This window comes from Cupressus sempervirens, chromosome 5 (genome assembly GCF_028749045.1).
Source record: "Cupressus sempervirens isolate cs-2001-9-10 chromosome 5, ASM2874904v1, whole genome shotgun sequence".
Lineage (NCBI taxonomy): Eukaryota > Viridiplantae > Streptophyta > Pinopsida > Cupressales > Cupressaceae > Cupressus > Cupressus sempervirens.
This window is the reverse complement of record NC_143122.1, coordinates 255,508,485-255,535,917: the sequence shown is the minus strand read 5'-3', so window position 1 is coordinate 255,535,917 and position 27,433 is coordinate 255,508,485. Positions and strand designations below refer to the sequence as shown.

The following is a 27,433-nucleotide window of genomic DNA, read 5'->3' as shown; positions in this document are numbered from 1 at the left end:
TGATTTAGATAATCGGAGATATTTTATCAACTGGGTTGTTGGTATTTTGTGAAAATACTCAGTATCTAAGTTGATATTAAAATCTAGAATTTTCAGCTATATATTGCTTATGTAATATCCAAATATTTGAGCTAAAATTATTATTGTAATATCTTATATTTTTCTGCTATATTGTTGTATCATAAATTGCAAAACCTGAAATACAAAAACAAAAAAGAGAAATAATTTCTTTGGCACAGATTGTTTGAGAGCCAGTAGGGCTCATTACAGTGGTATCAAAGCTTGCTTGCAAAGTGTTTGACGAAATGTCAAACTATTAAATAGTGAAAATAATTGAAAATTGATGTCATTAGAAGCTATAACCAGGCCGGGGTTATTACAGTGATTATAGAGCTTGCTTGCAAAGTGTTTGACAAAACGTCAAACAACTGAATTATAAAAAAATTTGGTGTTTATTGAAGTTATAACCAGTCGGGGTTATTACACACAAGAACCTACATGTTGCTTGTTTTTGCATCTGCTCTTTGATTTTGGGTTTTCTTTGTTCTGCTCTTTTTCCCAGGCACTGTTTGGTGTTCCCACAGCTGGCTATTTTTATAGTGTACTGTTGCAATCCCTCAGACCCTCTTTGTGGTCCCTAGTTGGACATTGATAAATCTATCTTATCTAATACTTTTCTGTAGCTGCTGGTTTGTTGTCTATTATTGCTGCCAGAACATCTTTGTTGCTGATAAACAGATCATATGAAAATTTTATCCAAGTTTGGTGTGACAATCTCTTTTACTATTTCCAAAAATTGTCAATTTTCACATCATAATGATCAATTTGTGGATTTGAAGATATCTCTATTTTTCTGTTGTTCAAAGTTCTTTTAGTTGAGTTACACTGTTTAATAGTATATATATCAGAAAAATATAACATACCAACAATATTGGAGGATTTCTAACTTCTTGAAGTAAAATTGCAAAAATCAGAACTCTTAGCAGAGCTTAATTTTGAGCCAAGAATTACTTGTATGAAAGCAAATTTCATAATTGATAATTGGGATTATTACAGCACTGATATTATTAGGATGGTTCATTGTGAATGCAATCTTAACAACAATTGTAGGAGTGAAACACAGCTCTTAGATTTTCTTTCACACAATGGCTGGTTGCACACTATAGTACTGAAGCAGCTTGAAGAAAGAAAACATAAGCATGCTATGCAAACAGCTTCTACTCTGCTAGCCAATTGATATGGAATCAGAAACTTAAGGATATAATCTTCCTGAATCATAGAACTCCAATAAGCATTACTAAAGTAGAATAAACATGCTATTCTGCCCCATAATAAACTATTAAATTTTAAATCATCTATATGTGTTATATGAGATTGGAGCATGTTTTCACCAATACGAACAACTATAACAATTTGTCTATTGCACAAGCTTGTGGGTTGTGAAACATAAGGAGAGTCAAATATTATAATCTAAACCATAACATTAATAGTAAGAACCTAAAATGGTAATTTAAAATAAAAAGTAAACCTATGAAAAATGACATACACTTTGGTGTTCTTGACCTTTACGGCGCACAGGTCCTTTTGCAGCATTTCCAAGCATGACTAAACATATGGCATGGAGTAACTCACTAGCGACTATTTTTGCTTGTCGGTCAGTTGCAGAGGTTGACAATTCAACAATCCTCAACAATAATGAATCTAGAAACACCAAAATAAGTTTAAGAAGCGTGTTAGCTATCACCCTCTTGCATATGCCATTTGTATCCTTACATATATCTAGCTATTAAGTCACTTTTACCAAAACCAATCAACTGGGCAGAAAAAATATTTTCTTGATTTTTGGCACAACCAAACTTAATAACCATTGTGAACCACTCAATACATCAGCAAGTGATTAAGTATCCATTTCAAAGAAGAAAAAATTACCTACCCAATAAAGATATTGTTAAGATATTTATATTGACTATTATACAATATTAATTTATTATCTATCAGTCAAGTGGGCAGCAAGAAAAAGGTTCTTGATTTTCAGCATAACTAAACTATATAACCATGGGCAGCCACGCAATACTAAGCAAATGATTAAGAATCCATTTCAAAAGAGGAAAAAATATCTAACCAAAACTATTAAGGCAAAGTATTTGCTGTAAGGCAAAATCTGATTACAGTGTCACTGTGAAGCATAAATGATACCACAAAATAGTTCACTTTCTTACAAAGTTAAATAGTTTATAAATAAGGAGATAGAAAGCATTCATCAAACAATTTATCAAATCAAAACTAAAGCACCTTAAAGTAATTCCTTGAACAGGATCACCAATTCACAAAGGGGCAGTGTAACTCAAAGAATGCTGGAAAATGAATTGAGACGAACTCAAAATTCAAAAAGCATATAAGGTAAGATAAGCTACAAGTAAATGACCTTTGTGCTTTGGACAAACAAGGAAAAAAATGAATATCCCCGTAGGGCGAAAGGACATAAAAAAAAAACAAAGAGTTCCATGACTATTTCATTATATTCTCCTAGATTGGCGAAGGACAACAACAACTGCAATGCCAAAAGGCCAATACATCAAGAGAGGGAAGTTGTTTTCGATAGCATTGCACTTAATGAGATAAGGTAAGATATATTTGTTAACGTCCAACAAGAGACCACAAAGAGGGTCAAAGGGACTACCAACACACAACAAGAGAGGCCAGCCAACAACAGGAAAACCAAATGGTGCCCGGGGAAAACAAAAACAACACCAACAAGAAAAAAAGGAGAAGCCAAGGGCCAGCCACCTACAAAAGACTAAACAGGCCCTGTTGTGGAGAAGAAACCCTAAATCAAAGGATACTGTCCAAAACGAGAAGAAACCTTGTGATATTGCTAAGTACTAGTGGAAGTGGAGGGTAGGCGCCAAATGTAACTCCGAAGAGGCCGCACACATCTAGTGTGTGGCTTAGGGGTACTGGGACAAGCGGTTGCCAGAGCCCTGAAATTGGGAGACCAATAAAAATGAGGTGATGAGCTGGTCCATGACCTATCTCAGAGGAGATGGGATCTGAGTGGCATGGTCCCAAAGTCTCGCGGCCTCCTGAGCAAAAAGTGCCAGGCACCTCTAATCTAAATAAAAGAAGGAAAGAAACCGAAAAGCTTCAAAAGGGTAGTTAAACCTCCCTCTAATCTTATAGTAATGAGGTCACTGAAAAAATGAAGTGGGTCTCTGTCTCAGGATCCCCCATGTCACAAAGCGAACAAATCATGTCAACTCTAACAATCTGGAGTTCTGTCTGGATATGAAGCCAATGAGAACTAACTCTGGAAGACCCTAGGGAGATGTGCAGTGCGTGCAACGAACGTCATGAGAGGTAAGAGGGTTGCACAATCATCCCATCCTATAGGTCAAGAAATTACTCAAGAGTCAACATAGAAGGCCATCTTGGGTCGCAAATCACTTAGAGGGTCATGTTGATGTGACTTTTATTCCACTACAACATACACAATCAAATACTTGATGCTTCAAAGAGAAACACCAAACAATCAATCCTCTCTTGATAAAAGGTCATTTCTCATGCTAAGATTGCAAAGTAATATCACGAAATGACTTCAAGGTTCCTTCTTAATTGTGGACTTAACTCAGTTTGATAATGTGATATGATGGTTATCACAAAGGGACTTACACTATTCATTCAATGGATATTAACTCTTCCACCTTTAAAGATTCTGCTCTACAATGTGCAATGAGAATGTAATTTGATTTTTTGCAACCTTTTCACTTCAAATTAAACTTAACTTCTACTACTACTTCTACATCTAACTAGGAATGGAAGGAATCATGGATGGACTCAGACTTTATTAGGTGTAATCTCACCAATGACTCCAACCACCTAGTGCAAGATTCTAAGGAATACACAAATGATTTTCACATCAAAATCTTCTCTCCAATCCCATCATCTGGATGCAAACCAAAAATTGAACATCAAATGAAGTTAAGTGTTCATCGACTTACCACACAAGGCACCCTTATCGTCAGCAAGAGGCTAGTGGCCCGGATTTGATCAAGTCAAATAAGTAAACTTCCACTCAACTAAACTACCTCAACATGAAAAGAAAATCTACTCCAAGTGAAACACAGAGGGAACTATGCAATACTACAAAGCAATATTAAGTAATCCACCATGAAAAACCAACAATGAATTATCTATTACTTTGATAAGTATTATAGCAACAACTTCATCAAGTAACTCCCTTGGCTAACCTATTCTACTCTAGCCTTCTAATCTCTAGCTAATCTCCTAAGCTCCTCCAATCTAACCCCCTACAAATGAGAAGGCCTTGCCCTTTTATAGTAATTCTATTACAATGAAGGGCCAAGATCAAATCAAAATCAAGGACTCAGATTTCTTCCCACAAACCTTAATTAGGGTTACCAAATTCACAACCAATTACACAAAGGCACCAATTTATGGCCCAATAATAAAATTACAATGATTTTGATAGCAAATGAGAAAATAGGACACTTGGCACGATTTGATTGATTGTGCTTGAACTAAAGTTTTCCAATTGGAGGAGGCAAACACTTGCCACCCCATCATCCTTATCCTATGCTTGGAGTCTTGGCTTGTAGAGTATCCCCAAAATTTGTGATTTTCTCCATCCTTCGAAATTTCCTCATGCAATCAACTTAAACCACTTGCATCTTCGTGAACCCATGAGCTTGATTTTTTCCTTGATTACACCTTGAGTTTGTGGTTTGATAGCTTGATCGTGAATCCTTCCTTCTCACTTGAGTCCTCGGGCTTGAGCCATCTCCTTGTAGTATCCACTTGAAGTTTCGAGGCCTTGATCATCACCCTACCTTCTAGCTTCTCCCTCCTGTAGGTGTGACAATGGAGGGTATGTGCACCAATAGCGGTATGATTTTCCAAGATTTTTCAAGAATGAAATTCAATCCACCATTGTCCCTCCTGAATTCACCTAGCAAAACAAAGGAGAAAGCACTAAGTTTCCGAAAAAATCAGAAAAGTAAAATCACATCAATAAACAAAACTCATCCCCTTTTGCATTAAAATTCATCTCTCTGGAAACTCTGCCCATTCAATTGGTCTTGAAGAAATTCAGATTTCCCTTTTAGATCATCCAAAGTTAGGCATCTTAGTAGTGATAATGCCCAGATTTTTAGATTTAATTGCAAAAATAAAATCACTGCCCTTGGAGCTAGGGTCACCTTAACATCATTGATCTCGAATTTTCACTCTTAGGAGGCAAAACATTTCCCATTGAACAATTTCAGCGCTTGGTAATAGATGGGAAGCGATGAGTCGGAAGATCCGAAATGTCCACAAGGGGGAGATTTTGGAAGATGCGAAATTTCCACTAAGGGGGAGATTTCAGAAGATCCGAAATTTCCACAAGGGGGAGATTTCAGAAGATACGATTACTCCACCGAGGGGGAGATTTTGGAAGATCCGAAATTTCCACAAAGGGGAGATTTTGGAAGATCTGAAACTTCCACGAAGGGGGAGATTTCGGAAGATGCGAAATTTCCACAAGGGAGTGATTTCGGAAGATGCAAAATTTTCACCAAGACTTGGTTCTCTCAAAAACTTTGTCCCCTTTTCCAACATAAAAACCCATCTCTCCCTAACTAAAAATTTCACTCTCCTCTTGGACTTAGGCCACAAGAATTACCCCCAAGTGGCATCAAAATGCCTCCACAAACCCGAGATTAAAACTTGCTTCCCAACGAGCCAAAATTGCTCAAACTTACCCCGAACACGGAGACTTGCAAAAAAATGTTGCCAACCAAAACCGCCTAAGACAACTACTCCTACTAGCTAAAGGAAAAAGAGGGGGTTCCCATTTGCAATGGAGCAATGGTGTGAAAATCACACAAGTCAACCCAAGTCATACAAATATACTGCCTATAAATGATCATCCTGACATGCCCATTCAAATCCTAACTGGGAAGAGATAAGCAAGTGCATCCAAGGAGTACCGTAAAGGGGGAAGACGGTCCATCTCAATCCCCACAAACCTTAGTAAATCAGAAGCTTGAGCAAACCAACATCTGGCCCGACCAATGGAGTCAGCACTAACAACTGTCTCAGAGGAGCGACAAGCCAAGTAAGAGTACCTATGGGCCACTCGGTTGAATCAGCAAAGCACCGAAAGTGATGAAGCAAACATACTAGGTCGAAGATGGCACCAAGTCTGAAAGGGTGCTTCCCAAAATCAGCCAAAACAATACTGTAGGGAGTACCCTGGTGGTGCCTAATAATACGCTTGAGAAGAATGGTCTAGCCCCTTTCCACCCACAACTAGTCAAACTCCAAAATAATGGGCCCCTAGATAACTAAACCATAATGCATCATCAATCTGACCAATAAATCCAGAAGGACCATCTTGGACGTGGTGTCTCAAAATGATGCCACAAGCATTGTCTCTCAAGCAAGGTGAGAGATCCATACCTCGTGTTAATGCAGGGTTGCATGGTGGGCCTCAAACTAAAACGTGCCCAAAGAACTTGACTCCCAAGTAAGTGTAGGAAGAGGACATCTCAACCTTTGTGCTCTAAAAAAAGAAATGGAGGTTTGAGGTGATCAAACAATTCAAGACCATCACCCAAATCTTGCCTGGGTTAACAACCAACATTTGTCAATCACAAAAGGAAGTCAGGCCATCGAGCAAGCACTGAAGACCCTTCGGGGAAGAGTCTAGAAGAACCAAATCGTCCACAAAGAGCAAAATAGAGATCAAAGTATGATGCAAAGCGCATGCATCACCTGGGAGAGAGTGCTCGCTAAGGAAAGCCTCTAGCTCATCAATATATGTACAAGCCTTGAACTGTCTTCTGCTGCTATGGTAATGAAATAAGATGATTTTTTGTGCTTTTGTATTTTTTTTGTGTTTTTTGGGTATATAAGCTTGTTTGATTTTTTTCGAAAAAATAAAATGCTTCAAGCAATTAATACTGCAATGTAATGATAAATTGCTAAATTGATGCCAAATGCCAACTATGCAACTTGTATTATGCTGGAAGATTGAATTTCAAATATCAGATAAATTACATTGCAAACTAAACCAACCTTCACCACCTTTTCTAGTTGGAAGAAATGCAACAAAAAAATGATCGCAAGGCCTTGACGATGAATGCAAGTCTCAAATTGGTCAACCCAACCACCCAGAATGCAACTGCAAGCTCTTAACAGTAACTGCAGGGCTTGGAAATTAATTGCAAGCCTAGGCAAAATGCAAAACAAACTCCAATTAGCAACACATGTCCACCTACTATGATCACAGCTGTTAAAATTCTAACCAAGATAATCTTACAGGACTGCCAGTACAGACCATACCTTCTCTTATTGATAATATATCTAATGATTAGCACTTAATACATATACATGCTTCTCCTATAGGTGTTGGTGATTTCTAAGAGATGCCTTTGCTTGGTTGTTAACTTAACTAACACTTAGTTAATTACTAATCTGAGTCTCTTAAATTGCCAACTTAGGGAAATTTATAATTAGTGCCAAGTTAAGGGTTATGTCCCTTGAGGGACATACCCTCTAGAAAGGATATATATTCGGCTGTGAATGCAATTTATGGGACACACAATACACAGCAGTCTGCTCCTATAAGAATCTTACTTCCAGCGAATACTAAGTCTGAGATATTCTAGTTTTCAGATTGATAATAAGAGCATTGGATCTGCATTTAAGATAAGTTATAACTTCATCAAACAATCTGAATATTCATAGAACTTAGAAGACCATTCTCAGTCATTCAAAACTGAACTAAAAGTCTGATCCAAAGAACAAAGAATTAGCAGAATCTTTACATGGTATCAGAGCCAAGTTATCTATCCTAGTGCTCTGTAAAATTCAGTCATCAGACTTTATATATACTTAGTAATTTTCTCCTATCTTCAATGGCATATACAATCAGACCCGAGGACAGGTTTGATGGGAAAGAACACTTTGAAGCTTGGAAATTGAGAATCTTGATGATTCTTGAAGAGAACAATGTAAAACAATTCATTGATGGAGCGTCCAAACAACCCCTAGTTGAACCTCACAAATCCATATGGAGAAATGGAAATGGAAAAGCTATTCAAATCATCTTGGATGGAGTTAAAAATGATATCGTACCTATGCCTACGAAACATCAAACTGCCTTTGATATGATGAATGCATTACAAAATGCATATGAAGTAAACAATGCACTAGGGTTCTTGCATTAAAAGGGCAACAAAATCACATTCAGATAAATAAAGGAGAATCGATAAAATCTTATTTTCTAAGAGTTTTCGGCATTAGAGATGAACTATCAAGCATAGGAACCATCATTAGTGACACAGAATTAACGCTTATGGCTATAGATGGATTCCCAGATTCATGGGAAACATTCGCACAAGGAATAAGTGCCAGAGATCAACTCCCAAACTTTAACAAACTCAAGAATGATTGTCTTCAAGAGGAATCCAGAAAACTAAAGAAAGGAGGGAAACCAAAAGTAGAAGATGAAGAGCTTCACATTCTTAATCCAAACTCCTATAAAGGCAAGAAGAAGCATTTCAAGAAGAAATGGGAAATCAAAAAAATGGAAAGCCCAAGAAAGATCTATCTAAAATAAAGTGTTTCAAATGTGAAAAATTTGGACACAATAGATCTAATTGTCCTGAAAATTCCAAACAATAGGCAAATTGTACAAATGTCATTAGAGAAGAAGATACTTATGATCCTGAGAACCGTGTTTTGTATTCCTCTCTATCAAATGAAATTTCAAACAAAGCATGGATAATTGATAGTGGATCTTCTAGATATAAAATGAGATACAAAGAAACTCTAGATTCTTTATCAGAGAAAGTTAACAGTGAAGCTACCATTGGTGATAACTCTACGAGTCTACACACTCCGTTGAAGGAACTGGAAATTGTACTTTGAAACTAAAGTCAGGAAATATTCTTCTCCTTAAAGGTGTACTCTATGTACCAGGGATTAAAAGAAACCTAATCTCAATTATAGCACTTGAAGATGATGGACACAATGGTGCATTCGTGGATGGCAAAGTATTAACTTGGGCTAAGCACTCTTCCATCAAGAAAGCAAAGTTAATTGGTCAAAAAAAGGGATATTTGTATGAATTGAATACAGAATCTAGTTGATCCATTCAAGCCAAAGTTCACGAAGCTAAAGATTCAAACGAAATATGGCACAAAAGATTAGGGCATCTAAATTTTCAAACTTTATCAACTATGGAAAAAATGGTTACTGGATTACCCAAATTAAATAAAGATCACCCTAGTATTCGCAAGGGGTGTCCTCTAGGATTCTAGTATTCGCAAGGGGTGTACTAGAATTAATTGATTCAGATTTATGTGGACCTATGTCCGTCCCTTCTCTTGGAGGATTCTGGTATTATATCTTGTTCATAGATGACTTCCCTAGGAAAACATGGATTTATTTCTTTAAATGCAAGGAATCAGAAGAAATCTTACAAAGATTTAAAGAATTCAAAGCATTCACTAAAAAAATTTCAGGACATAAAATTAAAACCCTTAGAACAGATAACGGAGGAGAATATACCTCAGACTTGTTTAAAAGGTTTTGCAAAGAATCAGGGATCAAGAGGGAGTACACTATTCCTTGTAACCCAGAACAAAACAGGGTAGCAAAAAGAAAGAATAGGACAATTATAGAAGCTACTAGGGCTATGATTTTTGACCAAAATCTAGAATACTATCTTTGGGCAGAAGCCTCTCGTACTATTGTATATATTCAAAACAGAAGCCCTCACTCCTATCTTAAAGATAAAACCCCTCAAGAAGTATTTAGTAAAGTAAAACCGAATATAAGTCATCTTAGAATTTTTGGATGTTCTATATATATTCATGTTTTAAAAGAAAAGAGAACCAAGTTAGAACCCTCTAGGAGGAAAGGTATCTTTGTAGGGTATAGTGGAACTTCTAAAACATATAGAATTTTCATACCTGGATAGAAAACTATTGAACTTAGCAGAGATGTAATCTTTGAGGAAGATCTTGCATTTAAAAGAGCCATAAGTTCTGATGAACCTTCTCCTTTATCGAGTTCTAAAAGAAATAGTGAATCTGGATCCTAGACGGAGAACTTAGAAGAGATCGAAGAAATTCAAAATATGAACCTTGAAAAAAATTCTAAGAAAAGACCACTTTGGGACAGAAAAACAGTTAAAGCAGCTCAAGACTTTGCTGCACCTTCAGGAATAGTCAAAGAAAGTAAAAGACCTAAAAGACTCTTTGGTTATACAACAAATATGAGTGATTTATCCAAAACAGAGCCAACCAATCCTTCTGATACTATTAAACATTCAGCCTAGAAAGAAGCTATGATAGAAGAATATCAATCAATTATGAAAAATGATGTTTGGAAAATTGTTCCAAGACCTAAAGGAAAATCTATTGTTTCTTCTAAGTGGATATTTAAAATAAAGCATGCTGGTGACAGTAGTATTGAGAAATATAAAGCCAGATTTGTAGCCAGAGGATTTTCTCAGAAATAAGGGATTGATTATGAAGAAACCTTTGCTCCTGTTGCCAGATATACCTCCGTATGAGCAGTCTTAGCAATTGCCGCATCAAAGGGATGGAAGGTACATCAGATCGATGTAAAAACAGCATTCCTAAACGGAAAGATTTCAGAAGAAGTCTATTTGGACCAACCGGAAGGATTTGAAACCTATGATCCTAACACATTTGTTTGCAAGCTCAAGAAAGCCCTCTATGGGCTTAAACAAGCTTCCAGGGCCTGGTATGAAAGGATTGATAAATATCTCGTCCAATTAGGATTCTCCAAAAATGAAGCCGATCCAAACTTATATTATAAAATAGATAAAGATGATATGGTAATTCTAATATTTTATGTTGATGATTTATTAATCACAGGTGATGATCATCTTAATAGATCAGTGCAAGAAAGATTGAACTAGAGAATTTGAGATGAAAGACTTGGAGCTTCTCCATTACTTCCTAGGATTAGAAGTACGATAGAATTCTGACTGTATCATACTTAATCAAGGAAAGTACACATCAGATATCTTGAAGAGATTTGGAATGTGGAATTGCAAGTCTATGTCTTCTCCAATGGAGACTAACTTACATAAGCTTAAAGAAGCAGCTGCAGAATCACCTTCCATAGATTCTACTCTCTATAGATAGATGATTGGGTCCCTTATATACTTAGTAAATACAAGACCTAATATTTGCTATACTGTTAATGTCTTAAGTTAGTTTATGTGTGAACCGAAGGAGATTCACCTAGTTGTTGACACATTATGAGATACTTACAAGGCACTTTTAATTATGGACTCAAATATGAGAAAGTTGCTTTAGATTTACATGGATTCACCGATTCAAATTGGGGTGGAAGTGTTAAAGACAGGAAAAGCACTTCAAGATGTTGTTTCAGTTTAGGATCAGCTATGATATCTTGGATATGCAGAAAGCAGTCTTCAGTAGCCCAGAGCTCCACAGAAGCCGAATACATTGCAACAGCAATGGCCTCTCGTGAAGCAATCTGGCTAAGGAAGTTACTTGTAGGGTTATTTGGGCAAGCCATGAATCCTATGATTATTCATTGTGATAATCAAAGTTCCATCAAGCTCTCAGTAAATCTAGGTTTCCATGACAGGTCCAAGCATATTGAAATTTCTTACCATTATGTAAGAGATATGGTAGACAGGAATTCTGTAAAATTGGAATACATTTGCACTGCAAATTAGACAGCAGACATACTCACCAAACTTTTATCTAGAGTGAAGATAGAACACTTCAGGAGGAGACTTGGATGGTTGAGTTGTAATTCATTTGTACTCTCTTGATTATTAATAAAATAATTTTATTTTGTCAGGCTATTGACTATTATGGGCTCCACCATTTGTATTCATTTGTATTCATTATTTTAAGAGGTGACGATCTCTGAAAATAATGAACACTCGTATAAAACATTATGAAAGGTGACGATCTCTTAGATAATGTGCTAAACAGTAGAGATCTACTGTAAGATCTAGATGAGTTCAAGATCATATTGTGATGTTGACATTACTATGTTCATGGGTCACAAATTGAATAAAGGAAGAATTTTAGTATTCTTCGGGTTTATCCTGTATTCTAATAGATCTTAAAACTCAGGATCATGTTGTGCTATGGAAATACCAGTTTTTATGAAATCATAACTTGGATAAATGAAGAGATTACTCTTCAAATTTATCTTTTATAATATCACTAGTGGCAGTGATTTGTCATATCACAAGTTTAAGTAATATGACTTTGTATCATGTGTTCTATGATACCACATAAGAGACAGACAAATATAGAATATTAATTCTTGCTTACTCATCTGTATTGATGATTGCTAGATAATAGATATAATATCTCTCTGCAGGATTATCAGGTTAAGAGAGAGTGTTAAAATTCTAACCAAGATAATCCTACAGGTCTGCCAATACAAACCGTACCTTCTCTTATTGATAATATATCTAATGATTAGCACTTAATATACATATACATGTTTCTCCTATAGGTGTCGGCGATTTCTAAGAGCTGCCTTTGTTTGGTTGTTAACTAAACTAACACTTAGTTAATTACTAATCTGAGTCTCTTAAATCGCCGACTTAGGGAAATTTATAATTACTGCCAAGTCAAGGGTTATGTCCCTTGAGGGACATACCCTCTAGAAAGGATATATATTTGGTTGTGAATGCAGTTTATAGGACACACAATACACAGCAGTCTGCTCCTATAAGCATCTTACTTCCAGCGAATAGTAAGTCTGAGATATTCTAGTTTTCAGATTGATAATAAGAGCATTGAATCTGCATTCAAGATAAGTTATAACTTCATCAAACAATCTGAATATTCATAGAACTTAGAAGACCATTCTCAGTCATTCAAAACTGAACTAAAAGTCTGATCCAAAGAACAAAGAATTAGCAGAATCTTTACAGCAGCCCTTAAGGTAGTATTTCGCTGTCCAAAAACTGACATCAACTCATGAAATTCCCAAAAACTGCTAGGTAGAGGGTCGACAGCCACGCAGTCGCACACAATTTCTTCTAATTCAAAATGCAGACATAAATCATTCAACAGCAGCTAAGTAACTCTCTCCAATGATTACGATTTCCTTAGCATAGATCAACTTCTCCAAATTCTTCAATACCAAACTCTTCTCAGCCACATTTATTACAATAAGAGAAGGTAATAACAAATTCCACAATTTAATCCACAATACCTCATCTATGGATTTTAAATGCACAATCCAGCTTCAAACCCTTATACGTCAGCAAAGGACTTGAAATCACCAAACTTGAAAACCTTCACAAAGAAAATGAGAGTCCATAGACAATTAGATGACGAATTCTCATACTGGGAGCCATATTTATAATCTCTATTGTGCAACTTAGTTTTGACTACCCACTTTTCACTTAAAAGCCATTTTGCATTATACTTACACATAATATAATTTATTAATTTCCTTTTGGTTCCCAAAAACGACCTTTTCAACCATATTATGATATTCTGACATGCGAGGTCATTGTTTCTTGTGTCCAAGATTTATAACTTCTCAACTCAGTTCAAACAAGCTATGACACTAAGGTAGCCAAAATACAATACCAGCAAAAATAGCAACCTAGGCATATTTAGTTGAATAATAACTTAGTTACCTAGTTCTATACCCAACCCTTCAAACCAGGTGAATTTTGAACCGGTCCTTGGTTCTGGTCCCGGTTCTCTTTTCGGTTCCTCCAAGCAAGTTGGTTCCTCCAGGCCGGACCTAGGTAGAACCATGGTCATACCAAGGCAGACTCAGACAAAACGAGTGCAAACCAGGTGCAGTTCCATTGAGATGAATTCTATAATTTAGTGCAAAAAATGATTATTACAAAATTTGAATAAAGATCTTTAACATTACAAAAAGAAATTTTCTTATGTTCAAATATTTATTGCACTCAATATATCTTCCATTAAATTTTTATATCCAATTGCTGATAATGACACCTGTCCGATTAATTTGAAGCTTTGTATTGTGATAAATAATATTTTAAACATTAAACAACTTCAATAGGTGAAGGGAGTTGCAAGCTACTTAGATAACATTTTTCAAGGAGGATGTTGATTACAAACTAACTAGCTCTTTGTACAATCAAAAAGTAATAAGGATTCAACAACTTAGAAAGCAGGAAGTCATTAGTGCAGCTGATCCCATCAACATTGGCACTATTTATGAATCAGCTAATGCCTTTGATGATGAGAAGAAGATGAAAATTTAGATAATCCATTAGATGATTATAACTTAGTATAAAGTTCTAATCATTGGAAGTCAAAACAATGATACTTGGACTCAATATTATTTTAATATTTTGGAGTTAATAGATATGATGTTATGATTAGAAGTTTATAGGGTTTTTGTCGTTTTTATGATACCCTGGGGCATTCTAATCTTAATTTATTCTTCTTGGCTGCATATGTATGTATGTGTGTGTGTGTATACAAATATATATTAAATTTTTACATGTTTTTGTACTAATGAACCCAAACAAACCCAAACCGCATTTCAAAATTTTGTTGTACCAGCGAACCAGTTCTTCGAGCCCGAACTTGAACCAGTAACTTAAAATAATAATAATAATTCACCCGTCTTGCGAAAATGACTGAAGAAGCATCATGATCGAAATCTAACAACGCAAGAGTGATCTTCATGAAGAAAAATGATGAACAAACCTGACGAGGTGACTCACTAAAAATAGATGCTCTCTCCAAGATTCTTGGAGCCCAAACCAACAGCTTCAAATAAAAACTGAGATCATCAATTAACTCCTCTAACTCAATTGAGCTCATTGGAACCAACTGTTGACTTACTATCAATAGTAAGTAGCTCAAAACAAAGCCAAAACTCACCATAGGCCATTGGAAAGCCCAATGACTCCACAACTGAAATCCTCAAACCCTACTATCAGATCATGAGGGTCACGACGATGAACTAACGAAGCCAACTACACGAACCTGACTCAAATAGGGACATTACAATATGAGTGTCAAATAAGGTGGGGGTAGGGGACACGCCTACTTTACCCCAATAACACTCTGAATGGGATTACAAAAGCCCTACTAAGTCTTGAATCTACCAACCACACTCTCATATAAGTCTACAAAATCTCCAAATCTCTGGGTCTCTAAAACATGTTAGCCCAAGGAACAGAGTCAAACACTTTATGAAAGTCTACAAAGTACCAGTAGAATTCTACAAAGCAGTGTCTAGCCTCCTCAATGATAACATGAAGAGTCAGAATGTGGTCCATAGTCTAAAAGATTTCCCCAAAACCAATTTGTCCCCTCACCCTGAGATGGAACCAATCTAACTCCCTAAAAAGGATAGTGTGTCGTATTGTGGCATAAAATTTAGTAAACGTATGTCCAACCATAATGGTATTGCAATTGTTGGGATCTGAGACCAACCTGACCTTATGGATTGGTTGAATGACGTGTCACGACCAAGAAGAAGACAACCCGGTGCACACCACCCTGTTAAAGAGTGCAAAGAGGAAAGGACCTAGAACAGAGCTACCCAACTTGAAAATTTCCGCCTGGAAGCCTTCCTCATTCACAACTTTGTTGTTCTTCATGGATCTAATGACACTGACATTGCAGACGAAAAAAGAGATGGCACGAGAGTGGGGGGGTGAGGAGGATGGGGTCTAATAGGGAATGTTGTAAAGAGTGGTGTGCATAGCCAAGAAGCTAGTATCAAGAGTGGAGGGGGGAGGGATGTCGAGGCAAAGGGTGCACTAGAAGGATTTGGGGAATTGTAAAAGCAAGGTGCAAAGCGATCTAACCCTACGTGGCGATGAACATCTACTTGTTATGGCGGAGGAGGCAAAGGTAGGAAGTCATTTTGTATTGCGGAGAAGAAAATTTATACTAAATTAATGAAGCATACCAAAAATTTTCACTTTGAATTTGAGGAACCCATTTTGTACCACACGCTTAAAGTTTTCATGAATGGTTGATATAATCAAGCCTTCAATGAATGTGTTGCTGAATCAGTTCACCAACTCTGTCTAGAGACTTTCTTGTATTTGGGATTCTCTTATGCCTCTAGGCCTTTCACCTTGGCATGGTGAAGTCATTAAGAAAGTGGACAATGCAAATGACAAGTCTCTCTTATTCTTCGAGCACTTGTTGACCTTCAAAAGAACTAGGGCAACATCCATCACTCTACCATTACCAAGTGATAGCCCCAAAGTTAGGACTCTGCGTGTTAGCATAAAAAAGAAAAATCATGTCTAAACCGCCAACTACAATGAATACAATATTCATCAACAAATCCAACAAATTGAACTTTAGTATGCCGAAAACCATAACAAGAAGGAAGTTGGAGGCTCAAAAGATCAACCACTTGATTATTTTCTAGTATGAGAACTTCTATGATTATATCAAACAAATCTATAAAGTTCAGGAAACATAATTTTCTAGGTTTATTCAACTAGCAAGTTCTTGTGTAATAATGATATTCTTAAAGACCTACCCATGAGAGTTGTTGTCATAGATCCTGTGTATTACTGCTATCATATTGTATTCCCAGTATGACATTTGACACCTTGGTAGATCTATCTTAACTAACATGTACTCCTCACAACCATACCCTGCCTCTTTCCAATCAAAAGAATGAACTAGTATAGAAGAATAAAGATAAGCTTTACAATTTACCCCAATATCGTGTTCATGCATCTATTCCAACATTTAGTTTCCCTCCAAAGAAAAAGTTGGCTAACATAAAATATGAGCTATGTCTCATGGCACATCGGGGAGGAAGAGGATGGTATGATGGCAAGGAACGCATTTCCAAGACATTTCGTAAAGGGCCAAAAATAGGAAACAGCAGTATGCAAATTTCTAATATATATACACATGTGAATTTTTCACAATATATTGAGATATTAAAGATAGAGAAATAGAGAGAGTTAGAGAAGTGTCCATAATTGATAACAAGACAATACACAAATAATGAAACTTTAATTTAGTTTTCCTCACATGTTCACCAAACACAAATTACAAGAACAATAATCTCCTCGAAAATTTCCTCAAGTACCATGAAATTGTTAAAAATGGAATTGATAATTATATTAACAATGCACTCTTAAATAGAGTTTACAAATGCTATAAAAAATGTTAACCAAAAAGAAAATTTGTCTGAAAAGAAAGCAAACTAAATAAAAATAAAAATTAAGCTTAAATGACCATTAACTAAGGTTCTAGAATAACGAACTAAATATAGCTAAAGCCTAAGGTACTTAAAATAGTCTAATAAATAAATCACAGATTCACGAGTTACAACAGAAGTATAACATAAATGATAATAGTAGTAGAACAAATCAGTATAACAACATTATAACAATAGTCTCAAACATAAAGATTGTGGTTTATCAATATAAATGCAAATTAAAATGTCTCAAACATATATTTAGAAGTCTCAAACATCAAAATGAAACAGACAGCAGGCATGGACTATGAAACTGTCTCATTCTAGTTATTAATATCCAAAGACATGGAATTACCTAAGTCACCATCTCCCTCTAGCTAACATTATTATATTTATACATAAAACTTAATATTTTAACTGTGATAAGAGTATTATAATTTTAAACTATTTATTATTATTTAGTATGTAGAATTTGATTTATTTATTTTAATTTAAATTAAAATTTTAAACATATTTAATCAAATTCTTTTGCCATTATTTTTTCCATGTCAAACTTCACTTTGAACCTTGTTGGCTCCCATATTACCGCTTTGGCAATAAGAATTAAAAAAGTGGATTTTTTTTTTAAATGCCAAAAATCATCCAAATGTGTATGGGACATTGATCTGTTTCAGGGATATACACACACACACAATCCCTCTATTATTCTTAATATCTAGACATAATTACCTTCAATCCATTGTAGTCAATAGTTTAAAAGGTTTATATGGTCTAAACTCATTAAATTAAGGATACTGATACCATATACATTTACCGTATTTAATAAAACACATTTGTAGCATAGGCCAGATTTTCATGCAATCCATTAATACCCATAGAGACAAGCCTCTTATTATTTGATCATAGAATTTTAAGAAATTAGTCCAAAGTCTACATAATCCCCTAAGGGGTATATTACATAGACTTGATCAATCCCTTGACAATCAAAAAATATTTCTTGATTAACATTATCAAGCCTTTCATTGTGATGCATATTCCTAAATTGTTGTCTCCAAGAATTGTCTCTAGTTCTTGGAAATCTTCTCAATTGTTCACTCCTCATATCTATCCCACAGTTGGTCTAATGTTCTTTGTATCTCTCTTGGCTCCTTCAAAGTGGGTTTGCATAGACTTCACATTCACTCTAATCATCATTTGTTGATGGAGGATAGGATCTTCAAGCTTTGCAACATGGGGATTGCGAAGACGAAGACTTGCTTCATTTTCTCTTGCCCCATATACTATGAGATAAGAGGGACGTTCTAATATTTGTTCAAAGGGAGTTAGTCTCTCCCCGCCTTTTTAGATACAAAGACCAGAGGTGTCTTGCTCTCTATCATTAGGAAGCTTTGAAGCTCAAGGACCACCCTTCACAAAAATGCTTCCACACAACACACATCCAGATCAGCTCATCACCTCATTCTCGTCGGCACAAGGGACCCAGCGGCTTCGTGATCCCCTTTCAACGACCCTCCAAACGATGCATCCTCGTAAATTCTCAACACAGTCACGGCCTTCCTCCTCCCTTTCATCCAAATGTTTTCAGGGATGGCTTGGGGTATCTTCTTGCCCTAAGGCCTATTCTTCAATTTTCAATTCTTCTCCATTGCTCTAGGGATGCTAGTGGGGTGACTCAGTTTCTTTTCAGTTCCTTGTTTTTGTTTTTGTTTCTCTGTTACTTTTCCCAGACACCATTTGGTGCTCTTGTTGTTGGCTTTCCTTTGGCCAAAGTTTTGTAGCCCCTTGGACCTGCTTGTTGGTCTTCCGTTGGACATTAATAAATTTATCTAATCTTACCTATCTCATTGCATTTGTTTGAGCTCCTACTTGTGCTTGAAAACTTCGATATTATCTTGATGTCCTAATCTTGATCTAGTACTTGTAGAATTGATTCAAGTGTGACATGTAGTTCAACCATATAGTTGACTCAAATTTCTAGAGGAAATTCAAGTTTGCAATAATTTCCTCTATCTTTCGACTTGATCGTATGTAATATTCCGCTTCACTATGTGTTCTTCGTGTAGGGGATTTTTATCTGTCGTTTGATCAAATTTCAACTGGTGGAGCTGAATGGCAATGTACATACAATGCAGGAAGTCTTCTGTATGGTTTAGTACATGATGCCCACTGTTTGAAGGGTGGAAAGACAGTAGCTGTACGGTGGACTGGTCAACCCTGAGATAGCCGTACGATGTGCAAGACGGAAGGAAGACTGGAGTCGTATGGTAAGACAAGTGGAGTCAATCAGCAAGTTGTACGATATGATTGCCAAGTGCGATGAACAGAAGGTGGGGGGTCCGTACAGTATGGCAGGGAGAATAAAGTGAAGATCGTATGATAACAAGTGTAAGGGGACCATACAAATATTATGTGGAAGCCGTACTATATATAGTGGGAGGTCATACATCAGATGTATGGCAGACCATACGGTCTATAAAGGAATGTTGTACAGTTGGATCGAGGGCGATTTGACTGAGTTCTGGGAGCCGTACGGGTAGGTGATGTAAAAGTGGTACAGAAGGTTGCGCGTTGCAGATGGAGTATGGAGGAGAGACAAGCCCTATTATACACCATAAACTTCTCACTGAGATTATTGATCAATGCCAAACAACTGTGTAGATTTCAACACGAATAACCTCCAATTAATATTTGTCAGAAGATGGTGCTCTGATTTGCTAGATCCGAGCAAAGTATTACATGCAACAACAACAAAATAGGGTGAGGGTTGAATCCCACCAAAACTGCACAAGCCAAATAGGGAAGATCTTTCACTTTCAAAATGGCGAACAATCCAGAACTCCAATTGGAATTCACAGTACAAAGAAATTAATCCAAAAGCATACCTAAAGACTTCCTACAAACCGTGCTTAAATACCCATTGGGAAACCCTTCCGAGGGTGTATAAAGATAGCCGACGGCAACACAACTACGAAGACAAATGAAATAAAAATGGGTCCGAGATACGTTAAATCAATTGGCCCCTTACAAATGTTTAATTTATTATTTATTTTATAATGGGAACATTACAGTCCACCCGTCCCAAAGTTTGCTTGTCCTCAAGCAAATGCAATGCGGGGTGCTGGAGAATGTGCTCGCCTTCCCTTGTTGTGTCATCCAACGGTAAGTTTCGCCAGCGTACCAAGTATTCCTTCACAGTGCGGTTCAGTAGGGTCTTTTCACGTACTTTGAGGATCTTGACAAGTTCCAATATGAGCTTTCCTTCTTATTGAGTGGCGCAAGGTCAGTATCAGTTGTGACATTTTGCCCTATGGCTTTCTTCAGGCAAGAAACATGGAAGACATTATGAATGCGAGTCCCCTCTGGAAGTTCCAATTCGTATGCTACTTCACTGATGCGACGGACCACGCGATAGGGACCATAAAATCAAGGCTTCAATTTTTCCTTTCCTGTTCCTTTTAATGAAGACTATCGGTATGGCCAGAGCCGGAGATAGACCAAATCCCCTACTTCGAAACTCCTCTCTATCCTATGTCTGTCCGCGTACATCTTCTATTGATTTTGTGCGCACTGTAGGTTTTCTTTCAAGCACCTCAGTATGTCCTGTCCCTCTTGAAGCCACTCCACCCTTGGTGCGCGATTGTCACCCAGAACTGTGTCAATGAAGGAGAGGGGTTTGTACCCATACAGAGCTTTGACTGGTATCATTCCAATGGACATGTGGTACATGGTATTGTAGCAGTATTTTCCCAGATGGATCCATTTTACCCACACTCGCTTTTGTGCCGAAACACAGTTCCGAAGGTAGCCTTTGAGCCATTTGTTCACAATCTCAGTTTGTCCATCCGTCTACGGGTGGTAACTCGTACTTGGCATCAGTTCTGTCCCTGCCATCCAAAACAGTTATGTCTAGAAGATACTAACGAATCATCCATCCCGATCATTGACGATGCTTCGGGGTAATCCATGCAAAAGAAAGACTTCTCTAAAAAACAAATCGGCAACTAGTGCAGCCTGGAGGTCCAAGGGAATGGCAAAGAAATGTGCATACTTTGTCAATCTGTCGACCACCACGAAGATACAATCCTTTTCGTTCACCTTGGGAAGACCTGTTATGAAATCCATTGATATACTTTCCCACTTATGTTAGAGCATGGCAAAGGTTGTAGCAACCCAGCAGGAGGAGTGTTTGGACTTGTTTTGTTGGCAGACCGTACACTCTCTTACATACTGCAACACATCCCCTTTAAGTCCTTTCCATGAAAACCTCTCCTAAAGACTTCTGTAAGTTTTGAGGAAACCCGGGTGTCCAACCAAAGGTGAGTCGTGTACTTCCTTCAAGATTTTCTACTTCAATTTGGACTTTGGCACCAAGTATATCTGGTCTTTATAGTAGATGATGTCATCCACCACTCTGTACTGATCATCGTGAGTGCGGCCATACATTAGTTCACAACAAAATGTATTCTTGGAATATTCCACTAACAGGTGTGCCTTCCAGTTAGCTGAAATCTAGTTTAGTGAGCAGATGGTGGGTTTCCTGGACAAGGCATCTACAACTACATTGTTCTTCTCTTTCAAATAATTTCAAAATCAAAAGCTTGAACTTTGCTTACACATTTTTGTTGTCGTTCGTTCAAGTCCCGTTGCTCCAGAAAATATCTCGAACTGTTGTGATTCGTACAGACGACAAATTTTGCACCTACCAGATACTGCCGAAACTTGGTTAGTACATGTACAATGGCCAACATTTCTTTGTCGTAGATGGAATATAGGCGTTCTGTTGGCGTAAGCTTCTTACTCTCATAAGCGATGGGATGTCTATCTTGCATCAGTACCACTCCAATGCCTTCCCCAAATGTATCGCACTCCAAAATGACGGTCAAGTGAAATCAGGAAGTGCAAGTACAAGACAAGTGCTCATGGCCTCTTTCAACTTATCAAAGGTGAGTTGTGCCTTTTCGTTCCACTGGAATGACCCCTTCGTCAAATCCGTTAAAGGTGCGCTTACCTAAGAGAATCCTTTAACAAACCTCCTATAGTAACTGCACAGTCCGAAGAATCCTCGCAAATCCATGAGTGATTTTGGGGGAGGCCAGTCAAGGATAGCTTGAATCTTCTCCTGATGCACTTGAACTCCATATTTACTGACAACATGCCCCAAGTACAATATTTCTGTCATACCAAATTCACATTTGAACTGTTTGGCGAACAAGGACCGTTCCTCCATGATACATAGAACTTCATTCAAATGCTTCAAGTGCTCCTCCCATGTCCTGCTATAAATAAGAAGATAATCAAAGAATACCAATAGATACGTATGCAATTGCTTGTTGAAGATGCAGTTCATGCATGATTGAAATGTAGCAGGTACATTGGTCAATCCGAATGGCATGACCAAAAACTCATAGTGTCCATAGTGACAATGAAAAGCCGTTTTCTCCACATCTTCCTCCCTCATGCGGATCTAATGGTATCTGAAACAGAGATCTATTTTTGAAAAATAGACAGCACCATGCAATTCATCCAACAACTCATCTATCCTTGGAATGGAATATTTGTTTTTTTGTTCAACGCACGGTAGTCTACACACATGCGCATCGTCCCGTCCTCCTTTTTGACCAAGACCACAGATGACGCGAATGGGCTAGAACTAGGATGGATCCATCCTTTCTCTAGCAATTCCTGAATTGTCCTTTTCATCTCATCTTTGAATTTCTTGGGATGGTGTACGGTGTGGTTATGACTGGCTTTGCCCCTGATTCCAACTCAATAGTGTGTTCAAACCCTCGATGAGGTGGTATGCCAGGAGGAATATTCATGAAAACTTTATCATGTCTACTTAAAATATCCTAAAGTTCATCATCCTGCGGAGGTGTTCGAGGCCAATTTATAGGTTCCGCTAAGATAAGACAATGCGCAGCCCACGCAACGTCATCGTGCCGAAAGATTGCCTCCATTTGATGCGCAAAAACTTCCTTCGGACCTTCATTTGCCATTCCTTCAAGGACAACCTTCTTTCTGTCAACCACAAAAGTGAAGTCCATCCGTTTGAAACTCTGAGTGTATTCATCAAGGGTTTCCATCCACTAAATACCAAGAATAGCTTCCATGTCGGCCAGGTCCACTATCAAGAAGTCCTCAGTCACTATGTGATTCGCCATTGTGATACTTAATTGAGCAACAAGGTGTGTGTAGGGCAGAAAAGTCCCTCGGGCGACCTTGACCTGAAAGCCTACGTGCGCCACCATAGGTAGACTTCTTCGTTTTACCAAGGATGAGTTTATGAAATTTAGAGTAGCTCCGCTATCCAACATCACCGTAACCTTTTGTCCTTGAAAGGTACCCCGCACATGAAAAACTATGCACCTCAGGCCAGTGCAATGGTTTCTCTGCGTTGTACTAAAGCGGTAATTCTCTCCGTACGGTTCAAACTAATGTTGGTGTCATTGTGGGGTTGGTTATCTTTGGCCGGCATTTCTTCCTATTCGTCCTCATCATCGGACATGACCTCAATGTAATGGATCTTCCCTTTTCCGAGGCATCGGTGGCTAGGCTCCCAAGGTCCCTTGCAATTGAAACACAATTTCTTCCTTCGCAGTTCTTGTTTGATAGCTTCATCCAACGATGGATTCTTGGGTGGAGGTTTGTCCCTTGGAAATGTCGATGGTTTAGGATGTAACTTCGAGAAGATGATGCCGATGAAGATGCCATACTCCGTGCTTTATTGATTGCTTCTGACAGGGTGGGAGAATTGAACCCCTTTACCCAACCTTTCAAAGGTTCTATCAGTTCGTCCATGAAGAGCACTACTAGTCTCCTTTCGGAAATGTCCATGACCAAAACAGAGAGTTTTTGAAATTCCACAATGAACTGATCGACCAATCCAGTTTGTCTCAGTTGCACCAAATCTTTGAAATTGAGCTCTGGATCTTTATCATCAAATCGTTCTATCAATTGCTCCGTGAATTCTGCATAAGTATTTATTTGATCATGCCCTAATGTGATGGTGCTATGGTGCCACCATTCATGCGCAACTCCCTCCAAGTGCAGCATGGCAAACTTGATTACTGCTTCTTCTGGCATAGGATTCAGCTGGAAGTAGGTATCGGCTTTCATTACCCACGCCTACGTAGATATGGAACCCGATACATCAAATGGAGATAAATTTACCTTACTCAACTTCCTTCTAAGATCATCATTAAAGTATCCTCTGTTTCTGCCTCCCGAATATCTCATTCTCAGATCTGCGAAGTCTTTGTAGGATATATCTTCTTCAAGATTTGCATTCTTCTAGTCTTCTCTCATCTCTTCAAAGGTTGGTTGTCTCCCTCCGTGTTGTGCCTCCATCCGTGGTGGAAAAGTCGGCATGGAAGGTCAAGAGCAAGTTGGCTGAGGGTTTGATTTACCCAACACCAAGTCCACACTATGACCATTTTGTTCTCTGGATATTTTATTCTCCACCAACTTCTTGAGAGTTTCTTCCATGAGTCGCTGCATATCAATGATCTATGCCTGATTCCTAGCAAGTTCCCTTAGTAATGCCACAAGTTCGGTAGCGGTCAGTTACCATTCATCAGCCATTCGATCAACGGAATGTGTCCTTCTCTTCCAGCTATAAACTCTCATTCATTGTCCACAGGTTGGCAGGATCGAAGTGCTCTGATACCACTGTAATATTCCGCTTCACTATGTGTTCTTCGTGTAAGGGATTTTTATCCGTCGTTTGATCAAATTTCAACTGGTTGAGATGAATGGCAATGTACGTACAATGTAGGAAGTCTTTTGTATGGTTTAGTGCGTGTTGCCCACTATTTGAAGGGTGGAGAGACAGTAGTCGTACGGTGGACTAGCCAACCTTGAGATAGTCATACGGTGTGCAAGACGGAAGGAAGACTGGAGCTGTACGGTAAGACAAGTGGAGTCAATCAGCAAGTTGTATGGTATGATTGCTAAGTGCGATGAACAGAAGGTGGGGGGGTCCGTACAGTATGGCAAGGAGAATAAAGGGAAGGCCGTACAATAACAGGTGTAAGGGGACCGTATGGATGTTATGTGGAAGCCGTACTATATGTAGTGGGAGGTCGTACGTCAGATGTATGGCAGATTGTACGGTCTCTGAAGGAATGTCGTACAGTTGAATGGAGGGCGATTTGACTGAGTTCTAGGGGCCGTACGGGTAGGTGATGTGAAAGTGGTATAGAAGGTTGCGCGTTGCAGATGGAGTATGGAGGGGAGACAAGTCCTGTTATACACCATAAACTTCTAACCGAGATTATTAATCAATGCCAAACAAAGTGTAGATTTGAACACGAATAACCTCTAATTAATATTTGCCAGAAGATGGTGCTCCGATTTGCTAGATCTGAGCGAAGTATTACATGCAACAACAATGGAATAGGGTAAGGGTTGAATCCCACCGAAACTGCATGAGCCAAATAGGGAAGATCTTTCACTTCCGAAATGGCGAACAATCCAAAACTCCAACAAGAATTCGCAGTATAGAGAAATTAATCCAAAAGCATACCTAAAGACTTCCTACAAGCTATGCTTAAATACCTTTCGGGAAACCCTTTCGAGGGTGTACAAAGATAGCCGACGGCGACACAACTACGAAGACAAAAGAAATAAAAATGGGCCTGAGATATGTTAAATCAATCGGCCTATTACAAATGTTTAATTTATTATTTATTTTATAACATGAACATTACATCGTATAGTTGTATTCTTTTCCAATTCCACTTTGACATCTCTAGCTTGATCTAGGATTCACACATTTTTGTTGGGTTATTGGGTAGTTAGAAGGTTGGCACATCTGAGGGAGTTATGCGGTCGCGATGGTTTGCCTCACGACCCCTCCAAAACTATACGTATCTGCACCATTTCCTTTAATTGAGACTTGTTATTTGTGTATAGTGATCAATGAATAAAAAAATTATTATTGCTCTTTACATTCTATATTGAGCACTTTACTGTCTATACGCAATTAGTCTCTATCACCCCACGAGGGTAAGCATTTGGCATTGTTGTCGTTTGGAATCTGGGGAAAGCAACGTGACGAATGGCATACCACAAAGAAAGTAAATGGGAATACCTTTGGAGGAGAACGTGAGAGTTAACAAAAATGGAATACCCAATCTATTCAAAGGGGAGGACGAACTGATGGAGAACTTCCACATTTTGTTCTACTCGAGTATTGAAACCTTCGTACGGAGAGAAGTCATACAGGAAGAAGTCCTAGAGGACATTGTCGACCAACAGTCTATTGCATCAATTTCCCAAACTATTTGCACAAACCTTTCTGGCATAGAGACGACAACATGAGGAGATTAAGCAGTAGCAGCGAAGGCAGCAGACCCTTCAGAATTTCCAAGAACGCAATCATTGGGAAACAGAAAAGCGTGATGAAAAGAATCGAAGGTCCCACCCATGAGCCTTAGGCCATGGGAATGTAAGCATTGTGTGAATAAAAAAAAGCACTAACCTTTGTAACGGTCGCACAAACGACCCTAATGATGTATGGAGACTTACATAATAAAAGTGTTCTTGTTAACTATGATGTTTTTTAAGGATTAATGCCAAATCAATTGAACAAAAATAAAACTAGAAAGAAACAAAATAATGATAATATTCACGCCACACAAACAGCTTTGATCCTCACACAAGTCGAGCGACGGCAGAGGCTCAGGCAACTCGCTAGCGAGTACGACGATGGGGTCACAAAGGGTGACTTCAATGTCGTAGGAGGTGCATGACCACGAGGATTATTCTTTCAGCCATGGTTATAACTTCACATCGACCCCCGCGCAAAAAAAACAAAACAAAACATAAAGGCCATGCACAGGGAGACAACATAAAAGTTGCAGAAGAGATTGACGAGCAAAAGAGAGAGGGATAAAACATAACGCGCCGCGCACAGAAAGAAGTTCGTAGTAGAACCCAAAGGAGCACGTCATCAGGGATACATAGTACAAGATTGTTAGTTGTCCACGAAGAAGCAGCAACCAAGGACGGAGAGCAAGGGAAACCCGAGGGAAGCCAGAGCCATAACCAACACAGACTGTCGCGGACATACTTGGAGGAGCGGAATTAAACAACGGTCGCGTGCATGCAACAAACAACCGCAAAGAGGTATTTGAGGCGGCAAGGATCATTCCAACACGCAGGCAACATAGAGGGGACACAAAGGGTACCGAAGAAAGGTGGAGGC

The 27,433-nt window shown here is 38.1% G+C and overlaps 1 protein-coding gene across 2 annotated transcripts in view; it reads right to left on the bottom strand.

The window, feature by feature from the left end:
* The window catches only part of LOC149555502 (uncharacterized), a 178,096-nt gene that overhangs the window by 137,597 nt on the left and 13,066 nt on the right, over positions 1 to 27,433 (bottom strand). For both annotated transcript variants that reach the window (XM_089829571.1, XM_089829570.1), the window contains exon 3: positions 1,547 to 1,701. In XM_089829571.1, coding sequence (XP_089685697.1) covers positions 1,547 to 1,701 — 155 coding nt within the window. The remainder of the gene's footprint in view (positions 1 to 1,546; positions 1,702 to 27,433) is intronic.